We start from the raw sequence: 24,105 nt of genomic DNA on the forward strand, positions 1-24,105 counted from the left end.
CATCTTACATCACTTGGCTCATTCTTTGGCATGCAGCTTGTTTGCATGAATATCCTGGAAGGTACATAGGGTGAGAAAGTCAAAGCAAGCAATTTTGGAATCGGTCACATTCTCACCGTGACCAGCAGCAGCCTTTACGCATATTACATTTGTGGCTTACCCAGTTAAGACATCTTATTACATTTTGTACAACAGATACAATCAGAGAAAGCAGGTTTTAATTATGCTCACCAGATGACACATGTTCTGGAGAGATCATTACACTAGAAAAATGAGTCTCTCTCTCAAAAAGTGGACGCTGCATAGAAAAATGAAAGATGTCACTTTTGTATGGTAGGTTTAGAGCTTTTATTGAATAAAATTTTTTTTTCCCTTAAATTTCATTGACAGGGGTCCAAATCCCAGCAAATTACTGCAACAACTATTGGTACTTCAGCCAGAACAGCAACTAAATGTATACAAAACCCTGAAATCTCATCTAATTGAAAAAGGGATCCTTCAGCCGTCACTGAGAGGATAGTTGGACTGAATGGTGCACTACAAAAAAAGCCCAAAAACCTACCAGAAAAGCACTGAAAAAAAACAAGTTACAACTTTGCATAGTAATAGTGGTTGAACAAGAAGTAGATAGTAGTTTTGAAGACATAAACGTTTCTTTCCTGAAACTACTGTGAACATTTAATAAGACATATATAAAATTTAAGTTTGCTTGTAAAATAACTGTTTGTTTGTTTAACGTGTATTTTAGTTTCTAAAGTTGATGGTGTGAGCTCTCCTTCGGTATCCAGCCTGACAGGTTAAATAGTTTTTAAAATAACTATTCCTTTTCAGCAGTTTTATATCACAATAACTAAACTGAGGAAATGTTAAGATTGTACTGGCACTGTGCAATTTTTAAAGCAACTTCTAATGTATCATCAGTACAGTTGTTGCTTTTAATGCAGGTTTTATAGTACTATATATCTTAGCAATAATTCCGTCATACTTCGTCTCAAATGGTTATTGAAGAATAACCAAACTGCAGTAAAGAGATGCTGTTTTATCTACTGTGCAACTGATTACATCACTTGCCAGAAAACAGTCTGCCTTGAGAGTTGCTCAGAAAATTGAGGCTGGAATTTAGAATCGAATATATCAGGGTTACTGCTGGATTTGTACCATTACTGTTTTACTGAAAATGACTAAGGTTAGCAAAGTTTCTAGTTAATGGCTTTGAAAAAAATTCTCTAATGAAATCAGTGGGTCCTTGCAAGATAAAGTCACCTTTACTGGTGAGGTGCCCTGGCAGTAGTCTCCTCTTCTGGAAGAATCCTTCTGGATTACAAAACCACATTCATGCAGCCAGAGCTAGAGTGGAGATTAACTAACAGATAGGGTTCTCCAGTCCAGCAAATGGACATCAACAATCCTAGATTCACATCCCAATGATTGGTCACTCTCTGATGTGAGCTCATTCTAGCCTTATTCCTTGTGCCTCATTTTTTTTTCCATCTGTAAAATGGTGATATTTCCCTCCTTTATAAAGCACTTGGAGACTCTTGGATGAAAAGTGCACTATAAGTGCTTGCTTGCTTAATATTTTTATTATTATTATTCCCCTGAAAGCAGTCACTGTTATCTGACTGACGACATGCCCAAAGTTCCAGGTGGAGATGGTGAATGGTTCTTCTGCCATCTGTTATCAACAGTTGAGTAACTCTAGCTTCTCAAGTAAGTTTGGGTAACAATGTAAGGATTCAGCTGAGAAATATATATACTTTATAGACAGCTGCTCTTTCAGTTAGACTTAATTAAGTATGTATGTGTGAAAACAGTTGACACTGTAAAATGGTTAAAGTTAGCTATTTTCTAATTTCATTTTAGATAATATTCTTTTTATCATGTAATAAAATCTTAGTGGAAATGAAAATAATGTTTTTTTTTTTTCCCAAACAAATGGAAATTATTTTCTTCCCATAATGTACAAAAGCACATGAATGCCAAAAAGTTTCTTTTGGTGTACTAGAGACTCTAACTTGATAAAATTTAATTCCCCCAATCCTAATGTAAATAGGCTTCTGCACTCTGAGTGCACTCTGACTGTATTATTTTTGTGAGGGGTTAAAGATGAAAATAGCTTGGTGCTACTTGAAAAAACAACGTAGAAAGCAGATAGAGATGTTAACAAGCTTTATGCTTGTAGAATTCAAATTTTTTGTTTACATTAGAATAGAATCTGAGACCACTGTATATTCTGTTTCAGGATTATATACTAATTGCATTTAGGCCAGGGTAATCTGTATATAATCTGTAAATAGTAAAATAGTCTTATATACTGTTATAAAAGAGAGATGTTTGTTCTAATTCCAAAATAAAGTTTCCATTCAGTGGTAATGTAAACACTAAATAGCTGAGGGAACAAGTTAGTATTACATTTTTATATTCTACTGTAAAAGTACGGTACTTCTGTCAAAAAAAAAAAATCTTATAGAGCAAGAAATCAGCTTTAAAATCATAATGCTAGCAAATTGTCTTCCAGTAGTGATTAGCTGTGCTTCCTGACTCCCAATTTAATGTTTGTTTTTAATAAATAATAATAATAATAATAATAATAATAATAATACTGAAACTAAGCACATATAGGACTCTTTAACTTGAAAACAAAACACAACACAACCTGAAGGTTAACAGATAGCACAGCCAAAATTATGAGCTATGGAAAGATGCTAGTAAGCAGTTCTAAAAAATATTGAAAGGAGGTAGCGTTTGTTGAAGCAGGAAAGGGTGATGAAAAATCATCTATAAACACTGAAATAAGGCTTTAGTTAGGTAACGATATTTTGGTAGATTCTTCCAATAAGAAACACAGCCTTACTAGAGTTGGGTGTAAATTTATCCTTTAGGTATGAGATTATATTTAATTTTAACATAAATAAAATGTTTGAACTCTTTTTAGTGTAATTTTTATAGGATGTATATTAAGTCGAATATATTGTAGCATTGAGTACAGTGAATCACTTGAAGTTGATGATCTTTATTTTCATTGTAAAAAGGACAAAGTTACAAAAAAAATCATTTTCAGAAGCATTAATGGTTAACCACTTAATCTATTGTTGTAAATTTGTTATCGCTTACTCTGGTAGGTCCTGATGTAAGTCTTTGCAGGATTAGGTCCTTAATTTTTAATTTATGAAATGCCAGAAATATTCCTCTCACTGTTCAATGCGCCCCCCCCACCTACCCTCATGTTTCTTATGTATTAGTTCCATAAATATAGTCATACGGCTTGAATTGAAAAGTCTAAATTTTACACCAATGATTTCTTGTCACTTTGCAGTTCTGTTGGGCAAGGCTGTTGTAATTATCTTGTTCAGAAAAACAAATATAGAAACAATGTATATACTGTAAATGGTATTATATTATGTGTGTTTTAATTGTTTCAATCTTTTATTAAAGCTAGGATTGGGAAAATAAAGCTGGGACAGAAATCTTCTATGATCTGATCTTTGTCATTTTTTTTTTCTCTATAGCAAACACATTGTGGGCTGATAATCTCTTAAAAATGCACCTGTCTGTTGTTAAAAGTAGGGCTGTCAATTAATGCCTGCAATTAACTGAAAACAAAATTAACGCGTTAATTGCATACCTCTGGGTGGGGAGGGAGGCATCAGCTGGGGAGGGACTTGACAGTGTCTGGTCAGGCATAGTAACCCAAGCTGCCACCAGAGGGCGGGAAGAGAAGAGCAAAGGAAGAAGGAAGTGGCTCCCATCCCAGCTCCAGCAGAGAGGTAGGGATCCAGACCCTGCCGTGCTCCATTCCCCTCGGCTGACCCCTCACTCTGGGGACTGACCGCCCCCGCACCGTACCCCATTGCCCCCAGCTGGCCCCTTGCTCCGGGGACTGACTGCCCGCCCCCCCCCCCCCCCACACACACTATAGTCCCTGGCCAGCGCCTTGCTCGTGAGGGGCATAAAGTATGCTAAGAGTGGGATGATTTCTTGCTGATGGTAATCTTGTGATCCTGAGCAATAATTTGTACAATTAAGAAAAAGTGGTGTAAGAATGTAATATGCAGTGTAACTTCCACACTTGAAAATAAGATGTTTCTGATATAGTCTTGCCGATGATAAATGGTCCTACAGTGCTATTGCAGCCATTCCTGGCTGATGAAAATGATAGACAATGCACTTATTTGCACTGCAGTTATTTGTTCTTGCAGTAAAAATGTTTCCCTTTTGGGCTCTACAGCACTGTAATGAGACATTTGGAGGAAGTTTCTGTTGGCACTTGATGAGAACATCCTTTGTGCTCTGCTTCCAGTGTTCCTGATTCTCCCCACTTCTAACAATCTCTACTCTCAGAATTGGCACTGCCAGCTGGTCACAAAGTCTCTCTGAACTGCTCAGCTATAATGCAAAAACAAGTGTGGCCCAAACAAATACCAAGTGCTGCTGCTATGCACTGGGAGGGAGAAATATGCTCCTGGCTGAACTTTGCAGTGAAAAGCCCTATCTCCCTTTTCTCCTAGTCTATGTAAAGAGAGAAGGAACAATTGTATGCAGTGTTGTAGCCATGTTGGTCCCAGGATGAGAGGCACAAGATGGGTGAGGTGATATCTTTTATTGGACCAACTTCTGTTGGTGAGAGAGACAAGTTTCAAGCTACACAGAGCTCTTCTTCAGGTCTGGGAAAGGTACTCGGAGTCCTCTGGAGTCTGTTTTACCTCAGCCAGCCTGTTGCTCTGTAGCCCATCTAACCCAGTCAGGCTGCTGACATGACAACTGTGTTCTTTGAAGGCTGCATTCTTTCAGTGAGTTGCAAAGTCTGTCCAAATTAAGCAGCGCTTTCTATTCTGATGGTCATCACATGGGAAAAACAGCTTCTTCGGCTTCTGTAATTGGATGAAATAACGTATGTATCTGTCTAACTTGTGTTCAGGCCAATTAACCTGGTCCCTTGAATTTTTTTTTTTTTTTTTTGGTGGCGGGGCCGGGGAGGGCATTCTTACAGTGGCAACTACTTCCTGGCCAGTGAGGATGGAAGCATCTGTTGAAGTGGTTAAGACTGGGCTGCCATGTGGTCTTCCTCACATACGCTCAAGCACGACCAGCTGAACAGTCTATCTTCACAGGACATCTCTTGCTTGCAGGGCACTACAGGATGCATATTAAGGTAAGCCTTCACCTATGGCATTATTTGCTGCAACTGCCACTTCTCCCTACTGTTTTTTCACAGTATAGGAGAAAAGGGATGTATATCACAAGTGCAGAATTACTTACCAGTAATTCTTTGTTATAGTCTTCCTTCCTACACCTTACTTCTCTTCTGAGGGTGGGAGCCACTGTCTTGGCCTCCCTCTGCTTTGGAAATAGTCAACTGAAAAGGGAAGGGAATGACTTGCCCTCATATAGGGAGAGTATTCTCAAATTTTTTGCCTCCTTGCTTTCAACAAAGGAGGGAATCCAGGATGCCAGTTGTCCCTACTGTCTTCCGGTGGAATGGGAGAAGACAGAGGGAACTACCACTGAGTCATTTTTCAGTGTATGGAGGAGTAATGATTTGGGCTGTAATTTATTACAGACACAAAATGTATTTTTAAAAGAAAAAAAGTAAAGTGGATTTCTGCAACAATGTAGCAAGCTGAAGGGATTCAAAATTGTGTTTGGTCAGGCACTTGCTGTACCTTATGAAATTGGGTATGTAAGTAACTTCTCTTGCGTGAGTAACAAGGAACGTGTTTTCCCAAATAGGGTTTGCTCTTGAGCCAACTGTCTGACTCACTACTGAACACATGGAAGCTGTGTGCATTCTTCGTGGTTGACAAGAGGAGTTACTTTCAAAAATACTAGTTTAGTAACAAGTTAGCCTGCTGTCAGTAGCATATTTTGTGTGCGTTTCTTAGGTGAAATAGGGTGATATTTGCCAGTTAATTGAATTAGGATTAAACAAAACCTTGTGATGGACAAATCTTTTGTCCAGCTTTTACTGTAATCTGCTAAAATTTGGGTTTTTTAAATAACTTCACCCACATCTAACTTCTCTATGTAAAATTGATACTAGATAGCCTCAAGCCTCTCAGTTTAATCTCCCTCCCATATCAAATGTGTCCTCCCTTCTGACGGTTAACTTTGTTGCAATTTCAGATGAGACCCATGGATGCTGCATTGCTAATCTTATGTGTTAAGTGTATAGCTAGCAAACCAGTGCACATTGTTTGTTTTTTTCATTTTTATAGATGTTAACACTCCACAAACATAAACTTAAAAAAATGTTCCAATAGCTGTTGGAGCTTGACTTATTTTGGTTTTGACTGGATTCTAAAAACCTTCAATCTCAAGTTAAGACAGGATTAAGCAGTTCTTCGGAAAAGGACCTAGGGGTTACAGTGGACGAGAAGCTGGATATGAGTCAACAGTGTGCCCTTGTTGCCAAAAAGGCTAATGGCATTTTGGGCTGTATGAGTAGGAGCAGGAGCATGGCCAGCAGATTGAGGGACGTGATCATTCCCCTCTATTCGGCACTGGTGAGGCCTCATCTGGAGTACTACAAGGATGTGGAAAGAGTCCAGTGGAGGGCAACAAAATTGATTAGGGAGCGGGGATGATTTAGTTGGGGATTGGTCCTGCTTTCAGCAGGGGGTGGCACTAGGTGACCTCCTGAGGTCCCTTCCAACCCTGATATTCTGTGATTCTAAAAGGAATGTTTTAAAGGTGCACCAACTTGAAAGGTAGTCAGTTCAAGTTAAAAGAATTTTAGATTAACATTCATCTTTGAGTCCCCATGAGAACTCATGGTTTTATAATCATTTTCTTTAATTGCACTCAAACAGGGGCAACTGACTATAGAAAAAGTTGGGTGAGAGAATACATTTTATTGGACCAGCTTCTGTTGGTGAGAGAAACAAGCTTACACAGACCTCTTCCTCAAGTTCGGGAATAATGTCAAGTTTACATTGTCTCCATAAAACTGGCGAGGCCCCTTGACAGGTGATTTGGCTGTGGAATGTGAGTGGCAGAAGGAGGTAGTGATGAAATAAAATCAGCCTGGCCAGACCCAAAGATGTTCATGTGCGTGAATGACGACTTGGAAGTATGTGGGAGTACTTCCAAAACTTGACCAGTTGAATGTAAAAACAGAATCCCTGGCAAAGTATTATTAAAAATTGCGTATGCCACTAACACCATTCACCAAGGGCAAAAGAAGGACCTCTGTCTGAAGGCCAGTCTGTTCTCTCCTGGGGGCACTTAGTGGAGAAGGGAGTGTGTATCTAGATTTTTGCAGCAACCTCATGGGTGGGAATTTGCAAAGCTGCCAACACCTTCATGAAATACTGGAAGCCTATGTGCTGGCCCAGAAATATTTTTTGAGCAAGCAGAGTGGGGATACTTAAACTTCCTACAAAAATTTTCTTCTTCATAATCCTCGCTACATCTGTTCATTGGCAGCTGCTTCCCAGAGGTCCAGAATTGCTGGGCTGCAGAATGGAACATTTCTACTGGTAACTTCCACAGTTCTACCCATCCTAAGTGGCTCATGAGTCAAAGGTCAGATATTGAAGTGGGATTGTTACCATCTATCTTAGTCTAATGTACAAAGTTTCCTATAGAATATTTGTTGTTCATGATATGCAAGTTTTATAGGTTTGGAATAACTTCTCTGGTGGCAAGCAGGAGCAGAGGGGCTGTGGCCAAAACTCTGATACATTTCCAAAGCTGCAGCTCAAGGAGAGGGGCCAGAAGTGCAGAAGATACCATTACCAGTAAGACAGTTTCTATTTCTCTCCCAGATCAATCATTCACTGTACCAGTTCTGGCATCAGTGCGTGTGTGTTGAAGTCAGCCAGCTATTTGGCAATATTGGAACACTTAATCCTGCAAGCACGTTTTAAGGGATAGCATGTGACTAATAGAAAGGAAAAAAAAAACTTGTTTCACCAACTTTGATTTTGTCTTTACAAATGAGCTCAAACTGTTACTGGCGGGGGAAATTCCCGATGTTAACTTGTAAGAGTGCTTAAATTCTAAGGCAAGGTTGAATTTTGCTTGGGGAAGGAGGTTATGCTTCATGCCTTAAGGAATATCCAACTTTAAATTAGGAAAAACTGAGAAGGGAATGACTACATTAGGGTGAGATACTTGTGTTCCTATCATGGCCAATCCTTATGATACTTGTAAAACAAAATACAAGGGTTTTCTGTTCTAATGTTTGTGAATTACAGTATTCACATTTGGGGGAAAAAAAACCAAATAGGACTGGTACTCCTAATATATGGTCAGTTATTACTACCTAAAGAAAGTATTCAACTGCAACCATTGCTTCCTTATTCAAATTCTTTCAAGATAAATGCAAAACAAACAGCCTATTGGTGGTAAATAGCAGGTATTTATTTGAAATGAAAAAAATACTTAAGTACCTGAACTATTGCATTTAATCATGTATTGTAATTGTGTTACTCTACCTTTCTGCATTGGAGACAAATATACAATGAACATTCAGATATCACAGATTGCACACTAGATAGTAATTCTTCAGGCCTTTTACATCACCACCAAAAAAACAGATATTGGATTCTGCAATATAGTACAAAATTCCACACTCCAGTCTTAGCCAGTTATCTTCAATTTACTCCTGTTGCTGTACAAATAAGTTGCCATTTACTAGGGCTTACAAGTTAATAATAGGACAAAAAAATATACATTGCACTGACACAAAAAGTCAGCTGTGTTAATAGTCATGCAACAAGTAACCAAACTTGCTGAAATTAAAAATACTTTCTAAAAACAGTTTTAACTGCATAAATATTTTGTACACAGTTCATTTACTGAAACAAAAGGAGTCTTTAAATGATACAAAGCAAAAATAATTTTCTACCAATTTTATACATAAGAAAGTGCAAAATAACTTATCTAAAGTGTTTTGCTATTGAATGTGGGCTGGAGGCAGCCAAACTCATCTTCATAAGCATGACATTACAGTTGCACGCTACATACAAGTGTTAGAATACATGAATTAATAAGTATACTACAAGGCCCGAGAAGACATGTGAGGTATGCGCAGAGAATATAGACTGCTAATGTTAGTGTACTTCTGTGTTTTTGCTCCAACAAATTTTTATAGGGACAATAAAGCTGTTTGGAGAAACCAAAGTAGATTTGTGCATTAGAAGCTAAAAAGAAAAGACTGCCCCCAATTGAACAAACCAGTTGCCCGAGGAACTATGATGTTGGTACTCCACCTCCTAAAAGCAAGAAGTTGTTTCGGAAGAGTTTTCTATACAGTGCAGGAGAGGAATTAAGCCTGAGGAGTGGGTTTTATTGGTTTACTAACTGTAAATTAGGATTAATACTACAGGATGCAGTGGGGGAGAGAGGAGGGTAAATGACCTTGCTTTTTAGTGCAGTGCCAACTGTAAAAAGTGTAGAATAACACTGGTACAATGCATCTATGGTTGAACACAGTTAATGGTTTCAGTGAAAGTCCTGCAGTCTTAACCCAGCATTAGGTCTATATGCAGATTTTATTTTAGTGGTATTTAGTTTACTTCAATCACCATTTCTGTGAGAAAAGCCCTGTGTTTATTGTGTTGGTTGTAAAAATTAATTTGGTTATGAGGTCTCAGCCCATACAAAAACAAGTTAGAAACCAGGGGAAAAGATTTCAATGGACTCAAGTGCATTTAAAGGTTTTAAAGCAGACAACGTACAGGTTATTAACCCATAACCTGGATTATAGCATCACAGAAGTATTAATACAGAAATGTAAGCTCTATGTACTAAAACCTTTTTTTTTTCCCTTAAATTTGTCAAGCTGGGCATGCAAGGCATCTACAGGCTCAACTGATCTAACTAAACCTGCATTTACTCAATAGTGTGGAAGAGCTCTGAAAAAAGCCTTTTTGTTCTCTTGGGGACCTAGTATACATTCCAAAACAGGAATTTTATTTAATTGTTACAGTCCATCACATCCTTAACAAATTATGTATCAAAATACCTATTTAACTTTCAGTGCATAAATGTGTTCCAGGGTAAATAGTAAAACAACACAAATCAACAAAAGCCAGGTGCTTCAGTTACCACTTGACTATCTTTTGGGAAATCTCATACCATCGTAGAGGTTCTAATATTTTCAATGGTGCAATTTAAAGTTTGTGTTTGCTTTAGCTATATATATATTGTGGGCCAGATTATGCTGTCACTCCCACATAAATTAATTAAGGTAATTTTATATTGCTCATGGCATATCCACTGATGCAAGTGTGGCCCGTTTCTTGGGTCATATTCTCACCATTATTTAAAAGTATTCTCTGTTTGTGAATATACCGAAATCTAGACCAGTTTTGTCACCCATTTACAAAATATATACATATACTTTAAAAAAAAAAAACCCAGAAAGTATGACTGTGGGCCTGTCTTCTGCAACTGTGCTCACTATGGATGCCAGTGTCGGTCTCATATGTGGTGCAAAATAAGTTACTGATTAAAAATACTGTAATTAAATTAATGGAAAACTATCAATCACTGTCTTGTCACTGAATGGTGAAGACTTAAACACAGTTCTGATGTTAATATTATCCAGTTATGTTCAGCAGAACAAAGGTGCCAAAAAGAAACATACTAAATTTTATGCAAGAGAAGTTAATTTTGAGTTACATGCAAGCCAATTTCTATTTAAGCTGGTTCTTGCATTGCATGAATCAACTGCTAACTATAATAAGTACTTAACAAAACAGTAGCTGTAACATATGTATAAAAGAGGCCTTATTAAATATGAACAATGAGGTGGTAAATAAGTAGGTATAAAATGCAACTACAGAGTGTATAACTTAGTTCCTAGTTATTTTACAATTAGAATAAAATATTGCAAGTCCTATTCCCCCAAAAAGTTTTCCTTTAAAAAAATCCATGTCATTTCTATGAGTAGCCTTGTTTAAATTAGGATATTGTGGGCAACTGAAAGAACAAACATGCACAGACTGAATTTTAAACAAAAATACAAATAATGCCATTTGAGTTTTTTTACACATTCATATTTAAGTTGATTGATAGATGAGATAAAGATGCCACACAAAGTACAGTGGTTAGGCTGAAGACCCATGTAACAGGCAGTTAAGTTCATATTTAGATAAAAAGGCCCTTATACTTATTTACACTATACACAGTTGCTTGCAAAGACGGCAGATTTACAACTATCTTCTAAAAAGCCTCTCCCCACCCCCAACTAAGGATGTCTAGCTCCACAAGAACAGATGGTTAGTAAGTGAGGATTTTTCTCTTGATAGCCATGTTAATAGGGAGATTTGGGTACTGTATTTGTGACTACCAATCCTGTCTTTCTGGTGCTTGCTGCCCATTTGAATATTTATTTGTTAGCCTTATAACTTCAATCAACATAAATTAAATCAATGATCCCTTTTTCTTTCAGTGCTTAACACAGTACAAAGATAAGTGTAAACAGACAATATTCTAATCCCTTCCAAATTCACTGCACGATTCTGTAATTAATTCAGTGAGTTACGGTGGGGCTGAATTGGGATCTTGCAGAGCTTGGTCTTTAGTTTGTGTCAAAGCCTCATTAATTTCTAGGCCCCTCCTCAAAACCCCTCTCATGTTGTAGGTTGTAGTAACAGTTCTGACAGACTCTCACTGGTGATGAGATTTTCAAACGCTTGATTTCAGATTGAAATCGACTGCACCTGAAAGAGGAAAATAAAGACTGTAATAGTGTTCTTCCCCTAACCACCACCTCTAATTTATAGTCCTAAAATATCTTACAGTTAGTCACTGCCGGGACCAAAGACAAGCTGGGGTGGGGAAAGTAGCTTAAAAAATAGATTGTGATGGGAAATATAGCACCATTGCATTGGGAATAGAACAACTGGATCTTTTTGTCCAGTGACTGGACTAGTCCTTATTAAAATTATTCTTGTAGTGGTTTTGTACAAACAGTCTTTGTGTAGATAGAAGCTGTGTCCATTTTCAGGGGTTGCATCAATTTGTGACTGTTTTAGAAACCTATTGTTAAGCCATGTATTGGAATATGATTAAATGCTGCATATATGGAGTTAATATAGTAATTCTAGTTGAAGAAAATAGTTTGTTTGCTTTTTCATAAAACAAGCGGGATTTAAAATTGCTAGTTCAATTTTTAATCAAGCTGCTGCTGCATTAATGATTTTAAATAGATGGATGGGCCCTGTTTTTTCCAACTATTTCCATTAAATTGTGACAGTGGTAGTGTTTTAATTAGAAAACCTACATTTTCACTTTTTAAAACTCTCCTGCTAGGATGTGTTGTACAATGAAAACTAATGACTGCTTACTTCTGACAGAAGAGCTGTCCACAGTTTCTGCAGTGGTGACGTCTTTCAGTGAGAGAAAATCGGACTGAACAGCCTGAACAGCTGTCCCCCCCCTCATCTTTCACCCAATGGTCAGCTGCAGACCGGCCAGGTTGGTCACTCACAGACCAGCTGAACACTCTTCCTCGACCATCACCGACTAGAATCCTGCTGTGATCCCTGCAAGAACATGAATGGACATTTGAGCCACAACACACCAGGTTTGTTCACCTTTACAATCTCATCACCAATTTTTGGCTGAATTGGGGATGATCAGATGGTCACGTGTGTGCTGTACATGTCATAGAATCATAGAATATCAGGGTTGGAAGGGACCCCAGAAGGTCATCTAGTCCAACCCCCTGCTCGAAGCAGGACCAATTCCCAGTTAAATCATCCCAGCCAGGGCTTTGTCAAGCCTGACCTTAAAAACCTCTAAGGAAGGAGATTCTACCACCTCCCTAGGTAACGCATTCCAGTGTTTCACCACCCTCTTAGTGAAAAAGTTTTTCCTAATATCCAATCTAAACCTCCCCCATTGCAACTTGAGACCATTACTCCTCGTTCTGTCATCTGCTACCATTGAGAACAGTCTAGAGCCATCCTCTTTGGAACCCCCTTTCAGGTAGTTGAAAGCAGCTATCAAATCCCCCCTCATTCTTCTCTTCTGCAGACTAAACAATCCCAGCTCCCTCAGCCTCTCTTCAATGATTTGTTCATACCAAGTATTAAACTGAGACCAACAGAGATGGCAAACACAAGTTAGCCTGGTCTTAATGGGGAATACAACTGTGAGAGTGCATAACTATAAGATGTAGTTAAAATTAATCAGGTTTTCAGCCATGTGCTTTTTATTCCAGTACTAGAATAAACCAGTTCTAAATGCTGCTCTTTTGTCAGATTTTCACTGTATCTTAGAGTAACAGAATGTAGCCTCTCCCCCATCCATTTTGAAAAACCACCTTAAGCAACAGTGTTTGGGTTACTCACTTTGAGATGCCTAGTGCTGTGATCTCCGCTGGATGTGCGTTGTCTTTGCGATCAAATGCTGTGTGCATAGTTAGTTTGCTTCTGAATACTAACTGACGCTCCCATCTGTATCCTAGAAATGGCCAGGAAAAAAGAACAGCTAAAGTCCTCTCGCTATTGCTTTGTCATCACACACCAGATTGTATCCTATCCCCATGAGAGTATGTCAGTAGGAACAATCTTCCTGGAGGGGCCCCCCCAGGGCAGTGTGTCTCCCATACATGTCTGTGTCTGACTGATAGTTTAAAATGTTGACACTTAAACTATTTCACTGCACATAAGGAAGGAGAGGAAGTATCCTATTATGAAGCTCTACACCAGTGTTTCCCAAAGGGAGAGCGGGAGATGCAAAGGTCTAGCCAAAGAAAGGACACTAACACACAGAGGAGGTAGGCCTTTAGCACCACATGGCAGGGCTGCAGAGCCACAACTGATTTCACTTTTTCTGTAAGATGGACTGAAGTCTTCAAAAATTTGGGAAACACTTGCATGAAGAGCTGAAATAACATGCACCTTAATAGACTACAAGTGACACCCTTTACTGTCAATTTTTGGCTTATGACTAACCAACCAGAAAAGAAAATTAAGGGCTTCTGTCTGCAAAACTTTCATGCTTTAAGTTACAGTGCCTAATGCAGCAGGAACAGAAGCATACAGCCTTAAGTCTCATTGTTTACAGCACAGAGTTAATGAGAATCACATTTTCTCTCTCTTATTTCCTGTACCTGGTTTCAGTTTGCTGTAGTGCCGTACTTCTACATGGTTTGGGTGGTTAACCTGAGCATGGGGATGTACTTTAGTTTGCCCCTCGGAATAGTTCACAAAGATAAAGCCATCTTTCTCATCCAAGCTGAGCTGGTCTGACCACCGTCTTGAGTCATCGGAGCCGCTGTCTGCTGACCATGCCGCTGCCCTGGATGATGATGGTACAGGCCTGTGGCTGGTGCTGTTTGGTTGACTCTGGCTCTCCTGCGGTTTAGCGTCTTGACTGATACACTGATCATCTGCTTCAGAGTCACTGCTGTCCTCATCCTGGGCTTCCTGTCCTATTTTATATAGCACAAGAGAATAGAAAAAGTTAGCACAATACAAGTATTTATATCTCATTCTCTTTCCTTTTATAGTTGCAACATCTACAGAAGAACCTAGTGAGTGTAACTGGAGTCATTCCTGTAACAGACAGGTATATCATCAAAGCAGTGTAGGGTTTTAGCTATGTGTGACCCATATCAGTGGCTATCACACAGCTAATCGGTGTCCCACTGACTATTCACTCCATAAGACTACAAGATTACCTACATTCTGCTATTTTCCTGGAAATACCACTCTCTAGAAATAATGGATTGGATTTTCAAAAATGCCAAATTGACTTCCAATGGTATTTCTGCTCCAAAATCACTTAAGTGATTTTGAAAATTCCACTTCTCTCTTTCCCTGGATTTCTACACCAAGATCTAAAACTTAGTTATACTCTTCCAAATCTAATTCTCTTTCCATTCCAAACGGAGACTGCAGGGTTGCAAACTGTGTCAGGGAAGACACTGCTCTTTCAGCATCATCCTTTATGACTCTCTTTTTTGAGTCTCTCGTGTGTGAGAGGGATTTATTTTCCCATCCTATCATTGTAGCAGCAATCACTTACCAGAACATGCACCACTCTAACCCTTAACTTTACAGTTCTAAATCCTGTATTAAAAAAAAATTCATTATTTTACATGTACATACCACATAATGCTTGATGGAAAAAGAAACAGGAGCAATAATTTCAGTAGTTTACAGCTGGCATGATACAGAACTACAGATTTCAGCGTGGTAGCCGACCTTTAATAGTCATTCTAAAGTTTTAAAATCCGTATTAAAAAACCCATGGCTAAGATCCCAGCTGCCTACTCTTATTTCAATGGGCTATGTTTGTAGCACTTTTGAATAATCACAGAAAATGCATGTCGATAAAGTCCTGGCAGGGGAAAAGTTCAGTTTAACAAACAACCCTGACAATTACTTTAAATTCAAATTTATTGAAATGTCTGAGTACCTACAGTTAGAGACATTAATTACATTTGATCTCACAAGACATCTTAATCTAACATTTGAATAAGGAGATGAAAAGATAGCCACCAAGAAAATGGCCATATTTAGTGCGCACTGAATTCTGTGTGAAAACAAGAATAGTATCTGCTCCCAAGGACACAAGTAACACTGTTAGCAGCGTAACACTGCTTTCTTAAAGAAAAACGTGTGCTCTAGGAGTAGGTTTGGGCTCAGGTATCTTATCATTAACTGTTCGTTATTGGGGTTTTTTAATACATCCACTGTGAACAGTGGAAACTGCACAAAGGGATCAGATAACTAGTTGGATTTTTTATATTAACTCATGTATAAAACATGAGTAACCATTGAAGTCCATGGAATTACACAGGCATGAAAGGAGAATCAAGTCCTCTCTCTATTTATTAGTAGACACAAAGTGTGTGCTGTACCATGGTCTAAAATGTATCACCATTCCTGCATTTTACAGAGGTACTGAGAAAACTAAACAAAACAAAAGCAACACACCTATTTGCGCTTCTGGACAATCCTCTTGCATTTCCAGGATCTCCACAGGCTCTGGAGCTGGTGTTTCCGGTACTTGCAAAAACTCCATCCGCCAGAACTTTGGGGTGGGAGGGGGAGACAGAGGAAGAGAAGCATAAGATAAAAATTTATATCTTCATAGGCTTCCTGTAAAATACTTTATTAACTAAGTCACAGTATAAGAGCAGAATATCCATATTGCCCACCACCATTTACAATATAAATCCACTTTTTAGGGGGTAGGTACCACAGTGGGTTCTCACCTCTGGAAATCAAACCCAGATCACAAATGAATGAATTCTGCAGCATCAGCCCAGTTTTCATGAAAAAGCCACGAGCAAGTCTCTGCTTAGGGATTGCAACAGAATAGGAGGGTTGTAAGTGGAGATACAGAGATGCTACTAGCTCTCTCCTTCTGCGAGAAAAACTGGCTCACCTCACCACACACATGCATCAAAAAGTAGAAGAAAAAAACCCAGTGTGCTACAGACTGTCAGCCCAGAAAGGGCTATGTCTCGCTGCAGTTTACATCTATACAGTTTACAGTATACTTTCTCTGCAACTTTGGTGTTATTTTAATCCCTGGACGGCCTCTAGTGCGACTATCTAAGCAGAGACTCCTGCTACTTACTCGGACCACTCCGTCTGAATGTCCTGTCACTATGACGTTCTGTGTGTCCCACTCGTTCATCTCAGACACACAGCAGCATAGGATTTGCTGGCTCCGTCCAGTGAAAGTGTTCACACTCACAACAGGGTTTCCATTAATACTCCACACATGGATGTAAGTTCCAGCACACGACACAATATCACCCTGACAAAGGAAACAAAACCCAAATCCTTTAAATTTCAATCTGGATCTTGGGCATTTACAAAATTATTTCATTTGAGCAGAAACATAGGACAGGATTTTTTTTTAAATGGGTGCTTACAGTTTAGACTCCTAATCCATATTTAGGCATCTAAAAAAAGAGGTATTCCGATTTTCTGAGCACCTAGCAGGCCTCTGATTTAGGTACTTAAATACAGGCTTAGGGAGCCTAACTTTAGGCATTCATTTTTGAAAACCTTCATCAGAGAAATACAAACCTCACAGAGACCTATGATATGTAGGTAATCTAGTAAATTGATTTGATCTCGAGCCCGAGCCCATCATCTTCCATGGCAGGACTATTCACAACAGTACGCGTTCAGTACCTTGTCCAGTCTAGTTTTACATGTCCCAACCTATGGGGCTTCCTTTTCTGGTTTGCAGCTTTGTATTACATTAACCCTCACTTGTTATCTTGCTTTAAAAGGAGTTGAAGCTTGTTTTCACTCTAAGTTACCTTGAATTACTCTAGCACTAAACTCCAACTAAAGATTTGTGTGTGTGGACAGGAGTCAGGTTAGGAGCAACAGTTATACCCCAAGCTAAGACTGCAGTGAAGACAGGCCCTTAGTATCTCAGGGTTGATGCTTATAACAGAGCAATCTTCACTACTACATCATGCAAAGGGATAGGTCACAGTAGCTGCTATTTCAATAGCTACAGGATTTTATGATAAGTTGCCCTTTCTTTATGGTTGTATAGGCTCCCTTCACTGCACAAGTATTCCTCTTTTGGACTACACTGCTCAACAAGCATTTCACATTTTCATTAGGCAGTTTGGAAACAGCCAATTACATGGCTTTTGGGAGTAAGTTGTACAAATGTCCCAAAAGCCACTGAAGAGTTTGATGCTTTCCTTTTGTTTGAACAATATATGCTTCAATATATGGAACAATATATGGCTTAAAATATGCAACAGTATAAAAAGGACTTAAATCAACAATGCTGTAGATACGTATATGCTTTGGAACTCTTGTGTGCACACATTCAAATAAAATCAATTAAAAAAGAAACTGGAGTGACCTTCATGAAAAAGCCTTTTGTTATCTTGTAAGAAAAACAGTTTAGGAAAACCTTTGGAAAGTCTTAGTTATGATATGAATGTTTAAGTTTCTGAACATACATCATGCAGTGTATTGGTTCTTACCGTTAATTCATTTATACAAAGTGCTGAAACTGGAGCCCTGTGACCTCGGAGCTGGGTTAGAAACGATAATTTGTTCAAATCCCATATGATGCAGGTACGGTCACGTGAGCCACTCACAATTATGTGATAAGCTAGTGATGCTGTTGAGCATGTGACAGTATCAGTATGACCAAGCAATGCCTAAGAACAAAACAAACAAAAATTACTGACCATTTTAAATCAAGATTGGATGTTTTTCTAAAAGATCTGCTCTCGGGATTATTTGGGGGAATTTCTATGGCCTGTGTTAAACAGGAGGTCAGATTAGATGATGAGCTGGTCTTGGAATCTATGAGATGCAGCACAGAGTATATATTTCAAGCACAGGAATTCCTTATAGTACATTAATTCATGCAAATGGAATGGAAAATTTATTTAGATAAACTGGGACTTTCAAAAAGCAAATGATACACGTTTAAGATATAAATGGATTTCAGATAATAGGAATATTTTGAAAAGAAGGGTTTTATAGTATACTGTAAATTGTCTACCATAACACTGTGACCATTTTATTCAGTTTCTTACATAATTGCCTTTAGTACAGACTCATAACAAGACACATTATTAGGCTACTAGTACACACCTTGAGGGTGTGGTTCACCTGAGAACTGCACCAGTAATCCTCAACAGGGAGCAGTTTATTGCACACACATATATGGCATATACACAGTATGAGCTCATTTATTTAAAAAACAAACACACACCCTATTCAGTTTTTAGAGGTTTTGTGAAATAGCCTTCCACAATGAAACACGTAGGATTCTAACAGAGAGACAAAAGAAAACTCCAGGGAAAAGTTATAAACACATTTCTCTCTCCTTGTTTTATTATTTTAAAAAAGTTTGACACCTTCTGCTTCCTCCAAGCCCATACCAGGATCTCAGCTGTCTATTTTCAGTATCAGTGTATGTTCCAGTGGCCATTTAAAATTTCCTATAATATAGCTCAATTGTGAATTTTAGATAGCTCCCTATTTAATTGTTAAAATAGAAAATTAGTTAAAAAGGAACTTTGGGCCATAAACTGTGAGTGAAAAAGCAGCTGGCAAATTGGAAGCAGGGGAAGATCAGAAGTGTCATTTTCTCCTCTGAAAACACTCCTGCCTTTACATCTTACTGTTATCCAAACAAGAGCCCTAGAACAGCTCTTGATTCAGGTTTTTAAGTAATAGTTAACTTAAAAGGCAGCTTTTCTAGTGCTCTAGATTGCCACAGCCTGAAGCAGCAGAGACCAGAGGAAATATTATCTTTTCCTTCAGGGATCCCAGCTGTGCACTGCTAGGAGTTGGTGCACCACAGTCATCACCGAAGTAGTACAATGGCCACTCCGGCTATGGCTTTGGACAATGAGTGTTACACACCATATTCTAGTAGCAAATGAAAGTTCTTTTAACTAACTTGTGTATTTGCTCTTACACATTAGTTAAATTGCACCTCATGAAACACTCCTGGTTATAAAGATTAGTTACCTAGAACTATGTAATATCATTTGTAAAACACTTGGGAGTTGATTCAGAGATGCAGGAGATTTCATGCTAACTTAGAGATAGTTGGCTTAGTCTAAGTACGTTATACAAAAAGCGATGTACTGAGGCAACAAAGCAAGAAACAACATAAAGCTTTTCTAACCAAATACATCCTGCTTCCCCAACACTGCACTACCAGGACTGCCAGGTTTTTGTCCTGAAAACCGTTATTTTCAAATTTTGAAGAGAAGGGGTGAAAGATTTCAGTAAAATCTGACAATTCAAATGGTAGTGGAGAGTCTATCTGTGAATTTTGCAAGTTGCTGGATGCTATTTTAAATAGGTTAAAAAATTGGTGCTTATACACCATGCAGTATTTCAGAAAAGTGTTCTCTCCCCGTCCCCAGGAACACTTTCCAGTGACAAAATACCTTCACATTTTCACACATCCCCAAAACACTTTTTGCTTGGGATTCTTTTTAAAGTAAGCCACTGTTTCAGCTCCAGAGTGCTTTTATTCAGTGACTCTAGAATGGTAATCTGTTCAGTCAGAAGTTCTACTGCAATGTGGGTCCCCCCTTCCTCCTCTGACCTTGGAACATGATTTTATTTATCTATTTTTTTACCTGTTTCAGAGTGAGTGTTTTAGCTTTTTCTTTGGAGGTGCCCATCTCCCACACACAAACCACTGTGCTTATTCCTCCAGTGATGACCAGTTTGGGATTTGGACAGATTGCACATAGAATCTGTCCCCATTCTGACAAACATTCATAAACAATCACTGCCTACAAAATAAAAAATAAAGACAAAGTGAAGAAGGCATACATCTAGTCTTGCAAGTTTGTTGTTGTTAGCATTAGTCTTTTCAAGGAAACTTCAGCACAGTCACCGTCATTTTTAACTGATCTCAGAAGTTGGCTCAGAAGAAATACATGAAAGTAACTTCAGTAAAAAAAAAATATACATAGTTTGAACACCAAGAAAAAAACAAAACACAATTTACAACTGTTTAGGATTTGAGATTAATCTATACTAAATGTTTATCATGCAATTAAATTGGAAACAATGCCAAAGCATATAGTGAGAACATTACATATTTGTTCCCGATGAACACTGGCTCTTGCAGCTAAAACAATTGTTTTCCTTCTCTCAACTCCCCTCCCATCCTGCTGCAATTCCCAGACTAGTAGCCATTATCAGGCAATACTGACCACTTCTCCAGTAGCACACAAAAGGGTTGTTTTTGGCCAAAATAGGCCCGAACAAGAACCAGTCAGACGCGCCTGAATGTTAAGAAATCTGGATCCTGATCTGGATTTTAGGGATCAGGTTCCTTGCCAGGGCCAAATCCTGCATCTGTATTATTGAACAGGCAAGGCTACCAGATCAAGCCTATTATGCTAGGTACTCATTAATGTATAAGGAATAATAGTCCCTGCCCCAATGAGCTAACAATCTTGAAGACAAGACAAAATATGTGTATGAAACAAGTGAAAAAAAAAATAGGAGCTGTACAATTCTTAAGCCAATCACGAGCATCAGTTGCATCTCGCCACCGGCCTAACTGTCGCAGGTTGCAGTTTTCTCAAGAGAGTGTTACATTACGCTTCTTGACATAAATGGGAATTTGCCTGAGTAAGAATTCAATAAAAAGCGAGTCTGATCTTCAATTTTTGGCCCCTAGTTTACTCAGGAGGAAGTTTCTCTCTCTTCTTTGGGTTTTCACTCTTCCATCTTCAGTGCCAACCTCTGCCACAAGATGGTGCCAAATCAGATACTGTAGATTTACAGTAGAAACCCTGAAGTTCATTCTTGTTTATTGTATTATGGAAATTAACCTTTTAGTAGCAATAGGTTAACTTGATTTTCCTATCATTCTTCAGGTGAAGACTTCAGCATAAATACTAATAAAGCAGATACAGTACAGACAAAATTCTTTCCTTTGTATGCACAATATATTTTCAGAGTTAGATTTTAGTAGAGAACACATATTAAAACATCAGAAAAACTTAAAATTCAGATCACAAACCTTGTCCGACTCATATGTTCCCAGTCTACAGCTGAGGTCTGCATAGCCCCAAGCAAAAGTTTTATTCCAGGTAGGTGGAATGAGAACCTTATTTTGCTCTACTGCCAGAATTCCTTTATCTGTGCAAACTATCTGGCCCACGGGCTCCTTGAGTTCTGAACAACAAACAACAACGTGTTTTATGTTACTGAAAACACACAAAAGCACAGCCATCACATAACCCTGTATAATATTGTTTGTAATTATGTGACAGCCCCCTCTGATCACAGTACAAATAACGTGATGCACCACAGAAACTGAAATCGTACACTGCTTATATTATACAAGTATCAGTTTAAACTGTAATGATGTCACGTGTACTGTAATCCTATCAACTCTCACAGCTAAACACTATCAGTATTTGAACTGATGTCCTCGGGATGCCTAGGTACTGGCACTTCCATTGGTGGCACTCTTCCCTCTCAGTCAGTAAGGGACACCGTGTTGCTGGACATGCTGTCTTTCAGACAAAACATGGAAGTAAGAGTCTGAACACTTGTGGTCATTAAAGAGGACATGGAATTTTTTTGTACAGCAAAAACATTGATTCTAAAATCCCAGCCAAATAATTTCATTTGCCACATTTCAAATTTGATAATTATAGTCTGCCTACCTAGCTTGCCCTAGCATTTTCAAATGGAGATGGCTATTCTTCACTTGCTCTCTAAGGTGACAGTGGAGTATTGATGTGCTCTGTTAAACAGCTGCTCCTTTCTACCCCAGAGGTGGATGCTTTTCAATCGTGAATGAAGTAATCACTAGAATATCCCTTACCTAACTCACATCGAGTTTGTAAAGTGTTCAATATCTTCAGCTGGAAAACATGATATACGTGCTAAATATAATTTATTAATGAATATTTTAGAACATGTCAGTTGGAACCCAATTAAATTTATAAATGAGTTATTAACTATTTTTATAATTTTACTATCTTCTTGTGGCTGAAAAAATTAAAGCCAGACATGAGCAGGACATGACACTATTGCGTCTGTGTAGCTATTGACAGTACCATTTCTTGCCAGTATCCAAAATGATCCTTGGAAGTCTTGAGAAAGTACTTTTCTCCCATGGTAACACACAAAAACTGAGGTTCTGTGGGGCACTCAAGCTAGATTTAAACATTTTAGATTATGGGTGGGGCACCCTCAGTAGCAGGTTCTCAGCTCTGGAATTTGCTTCCCTTGATGGTTTCAGAGAGTTCGTTGAAATTAAACACAGGGTGTTAAACTTTAGGGTGTGGCTTAAGGCTCATTCTTTCCCCTTCAGGCCTTGTTCATGAAACAGTTAAATTTAGTTAAAATTGGTACAACTTTCTTGCATAGACAAGGCCTAACTCAAGTGGAATTGGGGCCTCTCAGAATCTTAGAGGATTGGAGTGTTAAATCTGGAACTCTAGTGGAGTATGAAACCCAAGAGGTAAGAAAAATCAGAAAAAGGAACATTTATTTAGCAAGAACTATGAACTCTAGCAAGAGACCAGGAGTAAGTACTGTGGTGAGTTTTACCTTTTACAGGTGCAAGGGAAGGCCTCAGGTTGTCTAAATGATGAAAAAAGATCTTGTCATTTGTGGAACCTGGGGGGACAGACATTCCAACTACATCTCCATTGATTCGGCTTCTAACTCGCTTTGGTGGGTGTGGTTTTTTAAATAGCTGCAATATGTGGGATAGGAAATCAAACACGAGTTAGTGACAAGATTATAGATTCCCATCAGCAAAGACTTTTAAAGTTTACCAACAGTATCAGATTTACTTTAAAAAAATGCTACACATTAGCAAATGTACATAAAGTTCCTCTTATATTTTATATACGTTTTTGTTAAATATTCAAGAAAAATACAAACCCCAACTAGAATGCAATGAGCAATACATTTTTCATCAGGATTTTACTTTTTAGAAAACAATTAAAATAGCCAAGTTGCTGTTTACAATGATTTTACATTCTTATTTCAGACAAACCGAGAACTTCCTTTTGGCTTTGTAACAAACTGCTGATGAAGCAGTATCATAATATTGCTATCAGTATGATAAATATACAGGTAACACATATTGAAGAATGCATCCAGTTTTCAGAAGTCTCTGCTGAAAAATCTAGGGCAAAAATAAGTTATTCTCCATCCTTTCACTTACTGCTATTGCTGGATTTTTACATTTAAAGTATGCAGAATGAACGAGCAAAATTCTCTGTTGAGGTTATTAAAATCAGCTTCCTCTATAGTGCAGTCTGCGTTCTGGAACACATGTGCCTTGTATGTAGGACAGCTATATTTTACTATAAAGATTGAGCTTTTGAACCCTGCTGGCCAACGTATATCCAGTTTACAAGTGCATGTTTCAATGGGTAGGAACAACATATCATTGGATTAAGGACCATCTCTAAAATGCTAGCTAATAGCAGAGGGCAATTTTGTGAAGGGAAGACAGATAAATGAATTTAGGTCTATAAATATTACAACATTTATCATAATCTGAACTACAAACTGGTACTTTTTCAAAGTTAAACTATGTAAATATATCCCACAAACACCAGGCCACATTGTTGGAATAACACAGACAATCAAAGGGTAGAAAAGAGTCTCAGTGGGCAGGGAGGAG

General features: G+C 38.3%; 2 protein-coding genes across 8 annotated transcripts in view; one reads left to right on the forward strand and one right to left on the reverse strand.

Annotated features, from left to right (window-relative positions):
• The window catches only part of CDS1 (CDP-diacylglycerol synthase 1), a 67,649-nt gene extending 64,193 nt beyond the window's left edge, over positions 1 to 3,456 (forward strand). Inside the window, exon 13 of the mRNA XM_074950520.1 lies at positions 391 to 3,456. Coding sequence (XP_074806621.1) covers positions 391 to 520 — 130 coding nt within the window. The 3' untranslated portion in view covers positions 521 to 3,456. The remainder of the gene's footprint in view (positions 1 to 390) is intronic.
• Positions 3,457 to 8,349: 4,893 nt separating this feature from the next.
• The window catches only part of WDFY3 (WD repeat and FYVE domain containing 3), a 288,188-nt gene continuing 272,432 nt past the window's right edge, over positions 8,350 to 24,105 (reverse strand). For all 7 annotated transcript variants that reach the window (XM_074950515.1, XM_074950519.1, XM_074950513.1 and 4 more), the window contains 10 exons: positions 23,016 to 23,163; positions 21,472 to 21,626; positions 20,069 to 20,227; positions 17,939 to 18,118; positions 16,552 to 16,734; positions 15,903 to 15,999; positions 14,072 to 14,392; positions 13,308 to 13,419; positions 12,300 to 12,497; positions 8,350 to 11,672 (listed from right to left, as the gene is read on the reverse strand). In XM_074950515.1, coding sequence (XP_074806616.1) covers positions 11,552 to 11,672; positions 12,300 to 12,497; positions 13,308 to 13,419; positions 14,072 to 14,392; positions 15,903 to 15,999; positions 16,552 to 16,734; positions 17,939 to 18,118; positions 20,069 to 20,227; positions 21,472 to 21,626; positions 23,016 to 23,163 — 1,674 coding nt within the window. In that variant the 3' untranslated portion in view covers positions 8,350 to 11,551. The remainder of the gene's footprint in view (positions 11,673 to 12,299; positions 12,498 to 13,307; positions 13,420 to 14,071; positions 14,393 to 15,902; positions 16,000 to 16,551; positions 16,735 to 17,938; positions 18,119 to 20,068; positions 20,228 to 21,471; positions 21,627 to 23,015; positions 23,164 to 24,105) is intronic.

This window comes from Natator depressus, chromosome 4 (genome assembly GCF_965152275.1).
Source record: "Natator depressus isolate rNatDep1 chromosome 4, rNatDep2.hap1, whole genome shotgun sequence".
NCBI lineage: Eukaryota > Metazoa > Chordata > Testudines > Cheloniidae > Natator > Natator depressus.